Here is an 11,231-nt window from a genome sequence, read left to right on the forward strand (position 1 = left end):
TAAAAATAAAAAAGGGAATGATACATTCTTTTGAAACCTATTGTGATTTGGCAGATTTCAATTCAATCAACCCTCTAGAAGTATAAAATGCCTTTCAAAAGCTGACAACCTTCTTTGTCCCACAGTGAAACACTCCCTGAAATACTTCCTCACTGCGTCCTCTGGGATCCCAGACTTCCCAGAGTTTGTGGGCGCTGCGGTGGTTGATGAAGTTCAGGTGGGTTACTGTGACAGCAACATCAAGACGGCTGAACCCAAACAAGACTGGATGAAAAAGTTAATTAAGAATGACCCACAACACTTGGAGTGGTATACTCTAAAATGTTTCGGAAACCAGCAGGTCTTCAGAGCCAACATTGACAGCTTGAAGGAGCGCCTAAACCAGACTGGAGGTACAGCATGTTTATCTACATGTTTAACTTTGTACTGCTAAACAGTTTTTCCCTCTGGTGTAACATGAGTATGAGCACTTGAAGAGATTTTCTGACTAAATACAACTTAACTAAGTAGCTTAATGAAAAGATTTACCGATGGACAGACCAGTTAAAACAGTGAGTACAGAGTACAATATTTTTTCTGAAATGTAGTGAAGTTGAAGTTTGAAGTAGCAGAAAATGAAAAAACTCAAGTGAAGTACAGATACTTAAGTACAGTACTTGAGTAAATGTACTTAGTTACTTTCCACTACTGATCGCTTGTGAGACGCTTCTATCAAGACCACAGCAACAGAAGGTGTAGATCCTCTGTGTTGTGTCTGTGGATCAGTGTATCCGTCTCTCTCTCTCTCAGGTACCCACATTTTACAGAGAATGAATGGCTGTGAATGGGATGACGAGACTGGAGAGGTCATTGGTTTTAATCAGTACGGTTACAACGGAGAAGACTTCATAGCACTGGACCTGCAGACACTGACATGGACAGCTCCAAAGCCACAGGCCTTCATTACCAAACTGAGATGGGATACAGAAAAAGCAAGATTAGAATACAACAGAAACTACTACATCCACAAATGCCCTGACTGGCTGAAAAAATATGTGCACTATGGGAAGAGCTTTCTGCAGAAAACAGGTAGGATCACATGGACAGATGTGTTTTTGTAAAATTGCCTTTTCTGTTTCTAATGCACAGTAACATTCCAGTGAAAACTGAACAACACACATACAGTACCCCATCCTAGGCCTATTATGTGTCTCAGTTAAGACTGTTTCTGTCTCCCTCCAGTCCTCCCCTCAGTGTCGCTCCTCCAGAAGACCCCCTCCTCTCCAGTCAGCTGCCACGCTACAGGTTTCTACCCAAACAGAGCCGACATGTTCTGGAGGAAAGATGGAGAGGAGCTTCATGAGGACGTGGAGAAAGGAGAGATCCTCCCCAACAACGACGGGACCTTCCAGATGAGTGTTGATCTGTATCTTTCATCAATCACACCTGAAGACTGGAGCAGATACGACTGTGTTTTTCAGCTCTCTGGAGTGAAGGACGATGTTGTCACCAAACTGGACAAAGCAGTGATCAGGACCAACTGGGGTAAGAGTGGGATCAGAGGTGGTGGAAATTGGGATTTTGTTTCCTCTGTCAGAGTTGTTATGATTTTGTTTGTCTGTTATAGGACCTCAACCAGTGATTGTTTTCATTGGTGATTAATCAGCAGATTTTTTTTTTGTTATATTATTTTATTTAGAACCTGCCAAAAACTAGTGAAGAATGAAGGATTAGTGAAAAATGCTAGAAATAATTTCCCCCATACCAAAGTGATGTCTTCAGAGATCTTGTTTTGCTCAACACTGGTCCCAAATTCAAAGACTTTCAGTGTATTATCATGTTTGACAAACAAAAACATTTGTGACATTTGATAGCCAGAAATAGCAAATGTTTGCTGGTCAGACTGGAGATGTTGTGGATTATGGTCTGTCTTATCCCAGAAGTCACAGGGGACCACCTGAAGCAAAGTTTCTGATATGTTGTACTACTGTATGTGTTCACAGTATGACTGGCTGTGAACTATTGCAAGCTGTGACTTTTATATATAACCAGCTGTAGGTCTTTAAAACATTGTGCGGCTGCAGCCAAATCTAGACGACAGCTGCAGATGTTTACCCTGGGATGCCCTGTTTGATGCCTCTCAACAGTAGATGGCGCTACACCAGCATAGTAATTTAGTCTCACAGTAATAAAGCAACCAGCACCACTATGTAGTTGTTTATGAAGAAATGCTTTTGTATCTGAACTCTGAAGAAAGTTCTTTCCTCCTGGAAATTTTGTTTCAAGACCCATCTTTAATGTCGTATATGCCAGTTGGACTTGAACAAATTTATATCTATAATCAGCTCCATTTAAAACAAAACACTAACAAGATGTGCATTAACTGCCTAAATGTTTATAAAGATGAACTAAGGCAGTACCACAGGTTCAGATCTGCACAGCGTCGTCTGTTATTGCAACGTGTGAATGTTCTGTTGTGGTTCCAGCTCCTCCCTCAGAGTTTCCCACTGCTGCTGTCATCGGAGCTGTTGTTCTGCTGCTGATCTTAGCTGCCTGTATCACTGGATACTTCATCTGGAGGAGAGACAATGGTGAGGAACAATGATTTGCTCCACTGGTAAATTTAGAGTGAATACCAGAAGTACTACAAAATAATGTATCGTGTACCTGCATCTTTTATGTAGTACACCTGGTAAGTCACAGTGAAGCATGGTGTGCATTCTCTGTTGTGTATTTTCATGAAATTCTGAAATGTTAATCATTTTGCAACATTAATATCTCTCTTCTGTATTTCAGGGTTGATCTAGCTAATAACAGTAAGTGCTGTATTCCGCCTTTGCACATTTCAAATGGACTTTCTTTGTTGCCATTTGTAGACGAACAGTTAATACCCTGTTCACTACAACAGGCAAGATTTTATTTTTCACCATTGATTTACTATTTGTCTCAACAGGGGAGCAGCAGCAAACATTAGAAGAGGAGACTGAACTTCACTGAATGAGGAAACAATAAAATCACCACATTTTACCAGGTGGGATTTTCTCCTTCAGAAAAGCAACTGGAGAGAACTGAAGCTGTCGACTGGGCTTGTGCTCTATGTCGATACAAATGACATAGAGCCCATTTTAACTGTCAGAGCTGGTGGCTGCCTCTGGTGGATCAGGAAAGAGGTGACGTCACTTCCAGCAAACTGTTTGGCCGTCAGTCCCAGTGAATGGGACTCTGACCCACCAGCATGTTCCTGGTGGTACCAGGGACAGCACTCTGGACAGTGCTCATGAGAGTCTGTTGCTGTGGCAGAAATGCTGCACTCTCCCAGTTATTATTAGAACCAAAGTGTTTGAAGCAACAACGTTAAACATCTGTGCTTTCATATTGATTTCTTTTAATAATGGTGCATTGTCTTTCAGAGAAGACTGTTCAGCTGCTGTTATGCTCACCTTATTTTGTTGCTTTTATTACTGTTCCTGTTTTTAGGATCAGATTTTTTATTTTTCAAAAAAAAGTCTAATTTGTGTCCATATGTGTGTCTATAGATGAATATATTATAAAATTAATAAAAGGTGTTTTTGTGCTTATTTGTTCACTTGTAGGATAATACTGCATGTGATCCATTATAAGCTGATCAGGGCCACTCTTGAGTGTAATATGTAAGATGTGTTTTATCCTATGGTGAATACAGACCCTTTAACTGGACTATGTGATTAAGTGCATGCAGATCAAGATGGGTATGTGTCATAGTGAAGAGTAGGTCAGTCGGCAGATTGAGTTACAGTCCTAGTTTGTTTGTAATACACTAGGATGTATTAAATTTAATGTATGATTTATAATGGCCCTGAGTACCTCCACAGGAGATTTCATCTATCTTGGCTGATCAGATTTCTGTCCAGGGTAAGGTCAGAAAAACTCTGCTGAAATATGGATGGAAAGCTTGAACTAATCAAAATTATAAAGGTGTCATTTGTCCTGTTCTGAGACAACACAGCTAACAGGGGAACCTAAGAAGAGGTCGACTAAGTGTTGGTGACAATGTGTTGGACCTTTGCACTTCTTGTGACTGTTGTGTTGTAAATCTTTGACAGGATGTTTCTACATGTATTTAGTTCACAATTATTTCACTGAATCAACTTTACAAAGAAAACAACACCCCACTAAAGTGATTTTACAAGAGTCAGGAATGAGGAATAGGACAGAAACAAAGTTCTGGATGAGTTATTTCTTAGTTGTGTTATGTCTTCAGGTGTCATATTTCCTTCAGACTTCCTATATCGTCATCTAACTACCTCTTATGTTGTTTACTACATTTTAGTTAAGTGAAGTTAGGTGTTAAAGTCAGTTGATTGCACTTTTCTTCGTTGTGCATTTTATCTGTATTTGTACCATTTTTGACACAAAGACGCACAAAAATATCCAAACACCGCTCGACGGTTGTGACCCGGTTTCCCCACGGTTTATTGTAGCAGCGGTCACTAGACAAGTCTCACCATGAAGACGAAGTTAATTTTTTCTGCTCCTCTTCCTTCCTGTCACACATTCAGGTGAGATCAATTTTAAAACTGTATTCTAAACTGTTAGTTGTTGAAAGTGACTAGTTTGATTGTAGTTTCACTTTAGACACTGTAGTGGTGAAAAATAAACCCTATTCCAGAGGAAATATGTAATGGAACAGTTGAATTCTGAATGTTGCAGATGCTGTGTTTTGCAGATTTCCCACTCACTTTCAGTCAATAGCATGTAATCTTGTAGATATAGCCTCAGGGAGGGCACATCAGAATGATTTTATAGGAGTTCACTCCAAAGATAATGTGCAGGTTTGTTCAACTATTGGTAGGGACATTTCTGTCCTCCCAAAATATTGGTAAGGACATGTCCCTACTGCCCATATGCAAAACTACACCCTTGGTTGCAGATGTTTCTTTCTCATGTTTTCAACTGTAAGTCTATAAACATGTGGATTAATGGGAAAAGACAAAAGCTTACAATGCATTGGCATCGCCTTGCTTTATTGATAGCATACTATCAATAACTATTTTAACTTTGATGAGTTGCTCACTATTGGACTTTATAAGTTCAGTTGGTATTGTTGACCAACCAATATAATAATGTTGTTTATTCGTTCACAAAGCTCTTGGGAGAAGTGACAGCTTTAAAGCAATACACCTGTTAAGGTAGCTCGGACACGGAAATGAACGAGCAATAAAGACGGACCCAGGTAGCTGGCTTCGGTGCAAGTAGTGACAGATTTATTTACAGTGCAAGTCAAAGTGCAATAAAGAGATAGGTGCTGAATGGTAAGGAATAACCGGGTGTCGATCTGAGGCAGAGAAAAACAGTCACTGGTGAGATGGATGGTTATGGATCGGGCTGCGGACGCTGGGGTCACTCCTGAGCTGGTCGTGGTTGAAGCAATGATTGCTGAGGAGACAGGAGCATGCATAAATAGTTAATGGTGACTGTGCATCGACCTGTATGGTGGAGACTGGTAGGGTTGAGTTGTCCCAGGGTCCAGAGGAGAGGTCCGTAGTCGAAGACAAAAAGAACGCAGGAGCAAGGGTTAAAACGCAATAGCTCAAAAGATGATATAACTGGCAAACTAGAAAAAAAAACCAGCGAGCAAAAGGACCTGAAGATAGACTAGCAAGGGAGTGAACGGCGAGCAGGGTATAAGTAGGGAGGAAACTAATAAGGTGCAGCTGGTGATGATTAGGGGAAATAGGACAGGTGTGTCAGATAGTGTGATCAGGGTAAGGAAGCAAAACTAGAGTATTATCAACCACTACTCTGACTTCCAAAAAAATCTATCTCCCCAACAAAACTATGTATGGGTGTATGTTGAATTGACATTTGGTTATGAAAATAAGTTTTAAAAGTGTTATTTGACTTGAAACCATTGTTTGTCCTACAGTGATACACTTCCTGGTGTATTTCATCACTACATCCTCTGGACTTCGTACCTTGCCAGAGTATGTGACTGCCGCACAGACTCATGGAGTTGTGGTGTTCTACTGTGACAGTAATGTAACACTCTTTGCTAGTGTTACAAATTGTCTAATACTTTTCTGTGACCAGTGACTATGGTACAGGGGATTTTCTTTCACACTACAAAGACCAGTACAAGAGGGAATTTCTCTGATCAGAATCTTCCAGATTTGTGGGAGCCAAGAGATGAATAACTACAGTGAAACAACCAACACAATTTATGGTAAAACAGTAGAATTTTATATTATAAATGAATGGAGTGTGTGGAAATCTGTTCATGTCTTAAGTCTGTTCAGTGTCCTGTTCAATTCAATGTCTTGTAACCAGTGTAGTTACTAGCTACCACTGAGTTCAGTTCCTTGGGCTCGGGCTCGCCATCCAGTACTGGAGAGGTGTCAATCCTCAGCTGCTGAAGAGTAGCTCCGTTTGAATCCAACTAAGACAAAAAACCTGACCTATGGAAAGGCCAGAACACCATAGTTTGATTTCACTATAAACTAATTGTATATAGTCAAAAGCTACTATCGAGCACTTCAAGTTAGTTTCTCAAGTTATACAACATTAACCTTCACATATTCAACATTAACAATTACCATTTGTAACAAGGGAGGAACAACCACCCCACTTGCTGATGAGAGAGCCCACCAACTCAGCTGGTTGGCTGCTCGCACCGTCACAAAACACTTTTGCAGTTGCACTGGTTTTCTCACCACCACCCAACACCATTCAATAATCCCTTGATGAACCAATTTTTAACCTATATTTATTAGTCTTTTAATCACTCTGCAAAGTTAATTAGTTATTCCAGGTTTGACTGGTGTTTCAGCACTGGGTTACAGTAACAACAAACCTGAACCTAGGCAGGACTGAGCCAAAAAAGTAATCGAAGATCATCCTGACCACTTGAAGCGCTACAAGCAGGAGTGCAAAAGAAGCCATAAGGGTTCAAAAGTTCAGCTTGAGCGTTTAAATCTGTTCTTTAATCAAACTGGAGGTATATTTATTTTTGATTACCTTAATGTTATCAGCATGTTTACATCTATTTATTTATTTAGTTTCTTACATGAATACTGAGAAACTGTATACATTGTATTGTAAATACAAGTCATGTGTCTTACTCCACCCCCACATCACTCCAGTCAACCCCCCATCGACCCATTCCTATGTCTAGAACCATCTCACATACCCAAGCCATCCCACTGCAGGACAAGAAAGATCAACAGCATACCATGATAAATATACTGTAAGGGCCGCTCGGCGTGACCTGCCTCTCTTCCACCTTTCTCTCCTCTGCTATCTCGATCCTGCGGGCTCTGCACCTCAGCTGTGTTGCATTCCAGTAATGTGAGTCATTTGTCGGTGCGCACAGCTGGGGTGCATCCCGATGATTACCTGTACTCCTTATTTATACCTCTGGCAGGCGCTCCGTTGTTGCTGGGAGTGTTATGTTACTTACCTTATTGAACTGAATTAACTACTGTACAGGCATACCCTGTAACTGTATTTGTGGTGTGTATTGAATGTCCTTTTGTGTTGCTGATAGTTCCTGTGCTGTGGATCTCATTTTGAACATTGGTTGCATGGTATGATGTTTGTACATCATTTTGATTTCCTGGCTGACAGTTCTTGTGCTGTGGATCTCATTTTGGATGTTGTGTTTTGTGTTAAATGTTATTTTTATATCTGAGCTGACAGTTCCTGTACTGTGGATATCCTTTTTGTTTGCCTGTCCCCTTGGTTAGCCTGTCTATTCACCTGTCTGTCCTCATCCTCCTGCTCTTCTGAGTCCTGCTGTTAGTTTATCTTTGTACCTGTTTGTCCAGGTCTCCTCCATCTCAGCTTTACTTTGATTATATATGTACATGGCCCCTGTTATGGTGTTTTTGTTCCATTAAACCTCCTTCTTTCTACTAGCACCTGGGTCAGCACACTTGAGTCCTACCGCAATTCTCCCTCACCCTCCTGGTGAGGGGGACTAAACCTTAACATATACACACACAGTCCTATCTAAAAACATGCAGTAACATTTTAAGTAACTGTTGTGGATGTGTCCATGCACACTAGAAAACCCCAAAACTGGCCATCTGCTGACATTTATTTTTCTATAGTTTCCAGCTCATCATGTTTGACTTTACTGTGTTTGATAGCAAATTAAATAGGTTTACATTTTGTTTTTTGCTGTGTTGCTTTTTTTTTTAACTTTGGCCACTTAAAGCAAGAGTCTAAGGTTTTTTTTTTCCAGATATTTTTGTTGTCCAAAACATGTCTTTTGTGGAGATGAGCTGTCGAAGCCCCCCTGTGACCCAGCAGTGCAGAGATATTAGCTTCTGAAAGGTTTTTGAGTGGGACTGATCTCTGACCACAGTTTTTCAATTATTTCTGTGAGATCATTAAGTTTTGTTGCCCTCTCAGGTGTCCACGTTTTACAGAACATCTACGGCTGTCAGTGGGACAATGAGACTGGTCAGGTGGATGGATATGATCAGTATGGTTATGATGGAGAAGACTTTGTATCATTTGACCTGAAGACAGAGACATGGAAATACTCAGGAAAGGCTGTTGACATCAAATACATGTGGGATAGAGGCAGAGGTTATTTAACATCCATTAATGTCTTCCTCACCGTTATTTGCCCAGAAAGATTGAAGCTGTATTTGGACTATGGGAAGACATCTCTGCTAAGAACAGGTAGTCACATGACCTGATAGTTTCATATTTTGAAAACAATGTACATGAAAATATTCAGTTTTTAATGTACATTTACCTTACTGTGAATATGAACCAACATGGTGAGACCCACATAATTCTTTTCCAATTTACACACACCTGTTTGTCTCATTCTTGTCTGTTTTTGTTTAATCCTTTCCATTGTCTATTTCTCTAGTCTTTACTCCCACCTCCCACACACACTCCCTGTGTGGAGAGTGGTAAGTTTCAGTGTGAGCAAGTTTCCTAACTTTTTAAACCTTTTGTTTGTTTGTTTTTTCTGTTTTTTTTTTCAAGAGGGAGATGGGAAGTGTCTGTTCTATTTGACCAGTAGTGACGGTGTTCTCTGTCTGCAGTTCATCTACTCACTGGGCCCATAGACCTGGTGTGGAAGTCTTTGTCCTGTTATATCATGTTTCTAATTGATTATAAGAAGGTGAATGTGACCTCTCTGCCATCATTGTATTGACATGTTTTTACAGTGTAGGCATTGCTGAAGAAGCAGAGATGAAAACAGACTCTTTAAAGAGCCTTTATTGTGTGGAGGCTGTTTGGACAGCCCTAGCTGAGTTGGACCAGCTCTGTCCAAACATTTCTACACTCCCAGTCTGCTGGTTCTTGTCCTTTAGTTGACTTCATCAGCCCTTTAGGTGCTTCTTTAGATGACCCTCAGGAAAGACTGTGTACCAGCTGATGGTAAAGACACAATGAATTGACTGGATGCAGTGGCATCACATGGTGGAATTAGCTTGGGTTAAGTCATGATTCAGAACAGCCATGAGGTCTTTGCATGTCTGTCAGATGGGGTTTAAACAGACTCACAGTGGAGGATCTTACATGGCATTGTAAATAGCTGTTTTTCTGTTAACTGTGCCACTTTTTGTGGAAGAGATGTGAAAGAGTAGAATGGAAGAAACTTAGTTGGATGGAATATGGAGGGGTATGTAGGCAGGCAACACTAGATTCATGCTAGGTGTAGCTTATGACATGCTTTCTTCTCCCCAAAATCTGAATAGATGGATAGGCAAGGACCCAGCATGTTAGTGTTGTAGTCAAGAACTGATGAAGCCTCTTGGATGAGAGGTGAAACGTCTTCAACCTAGAAATCTAGTCCAGTTGATTTTTAGCTTACTATGACCTGGATGACTGAGAATCTGCACAGACATAGTCAAGACCAACACCAGGGTGTATGAAGGCCAGGACAAGACCATGATCTGAGGGCCTGAGACAAAGTCAAAACCAAATCCCAGACCAGTGCAGTGAAACTGAATTTGATGGTTTGATAGTACTGTACTGTCTTGCCAGTGTTTCAGTGATACTAATGACACTATATAGGAGTGACATTATTAAATCTATTCCCAATAAAAACTTTCCAGAAATATGGAAAAGCTTAAGTGTACACAAGATTCAGACTTGAGACCATGATCGATCTCACATACTACAACACAACAGAGACCATCTTCAAAGCACAACACCAAAAGTCAATGAGAAATGACAAAAGAGAATGACAATGGCAGTTTTGTGAGTTGGTCCTTCACTTTGGTTTGAAGTGAAATCCTAACAAACATGGAGAGGTGGCATCATGGTGCAATAGCCCTGTGACAGGCTTTGCTACAGATATTCAACTAACATATTTTCTCTTCTCTGTATTGAATTGTATCATATTTCTTTTCCCTTGTTTCCTTTCCTTTTTGTCTTTTCTCATCTTTCTCTACCCCGTCACCCTCTCTTGCTCACTACCTCCACTGTCTCTCTTTCTTCCCCACCTTCTCCCCTCCCCTCAGTGTCGCTCCTCCAGAAGACCCCCTCCTCTCCAGTCAGCTGCCACGCTACAGGTTTCTACCCAAACAGAGTCGACATGTTCTGGAGGAAAGATGGAGAGGAGCTTCATGAGGACGTGGACCACGGGGAGATCCTCCCCAACAACGACGGGACCTTCCAGATGAGTGTTGATCTGAACATTTCATCAGTGAAACCTGAAGACTGGAGCAGGTACGACTGTGTGTTTCAGCTCTCTGGAGTGAAGGAGGACGTCGTCACCAAACTGGACAAAGCATTTATCAGGACCAACTGGGGTAAGAGTGCAAACAGATGTGATGGAGATTGTGTGTCCACTAAAGCTGGACTTAAATTTCAGCTACAGACCTTGTACCCAAGAGCATGTGTTGTCAGTTCATATGTAGTTATCTGGATGTTAACACTTGACTCAGACACTGAACAGTAAAATCAGTGATAATGTGTGGGAGCACAGTGACACTGCTACAACACACATGCATGTGAGCTCTGAGCTCTCTGTAGTGGAGCAAATGTAGGTGTTGAAAGAAACCACGACTACTGTTCATTTGACTGAACTGCATTTTAAAGTGTTTCCCCCCTTAATGTCTGCTTCATATGATCTGCTCCAGTGGTGCAGAAACTGTGAATGTTCTGTTGTGGTTTCAGCTCCTCCACTGAAGTTTGCTGTCATTGGAGTTGTTGTTGTTTTAGTGCTGCTCCTGGTCGTCTGCATCTCTGGACTCTTCATCTGGAGGAGGAGGAAGAAAGGTGAGGGACAAAGATACTTTCAC

General features: G+C 41.0%; 2 protein-coding genes across 3 annotated transcripts in view; both read left to right on the forward strand.

The window, feature by feature from the left end:
• LOC109952810 (major histocompatibility complex class I-related gene protein-like) overlaps nucleotides 1–3,446 on the forward strand; it is a 4,496-nt gene extending 1,050 nt beyond the window's left edge. Inside the window, exons 2-7 of one of the 2 annotated variants that reach the window (XM_020588070.1) lie at nucleotides 126–392; nucleotides 790–1,068; nucleotides 1,222–1,524; nucleotides 2,466–2,570; nucleotides 2,776–2,795; nucleotides 2,933–3,446. In XM_020588070.1, the coding sequence (XP_020443726.1) occupies nucleotides 126–392; nucleotides 790–1,068; nucleotides 1,222–1,524; nucleotides 2,466–2,570; nucleotides 2,776–2,786 (965 nt within the window). In that variant the 3' untranslated portion in view covers nucleotides 2,787–2,795; nucleotides 2,933–3,446. Of the gene's footprint in view, nucleotides 1–125; nucleotides 393–789; nucleotides 1,069–1,221; nucleotides 1,525–2,465; nucleotides 2,585–2,775; nucleotides 2,796–2,932 lie in introns of those variants that run through there. The other variant, XM_020588069.1, reaches the window with a different exon arrangement.
• A 257-nt stretch (nucleotides 3,447–3,703) lies between these two features.
• Nucleotides 3,704–11,225, forward strand: LOC109952806 (BOLA class I histocompatibility antigen, alpha chain BL3-7-like; the record flags this gene model as incomplete). The annotated part of the gene is made up of 6 exons (XM_020588063.1): nucleotides 3,704–3,707; nucleotides 5,885–5,997; nucleotides 6,868–6,952; nucleotides 8,371–8,646; nucleotides 10,449–10,739; nucleotides 11,107–11,225. Coding segments are annotated over exons 1-6 (888 nt in total), but the record flags the coding sequence as incomplete, so codon positions are not given.
• Nucleotides 11,226–11,231: the final 6 nt, after the last annotated feature.

The sequence above is a fragment of the Monopterus albus genome, unplaced genomic scaffold (assembly GCF_001952655.1).
Source record: "Monopterus albus unplaced genomic scaffold, M_albus_1.0 scaffold500.1, whole genome shotgun sequence".
Taxonomy (NCBI): Eukaryota; Metazoa; Chordata; class Actinopteri; order Synbranchiformes; family Synbranchidae; genus Monopterus; species Monopterus albus.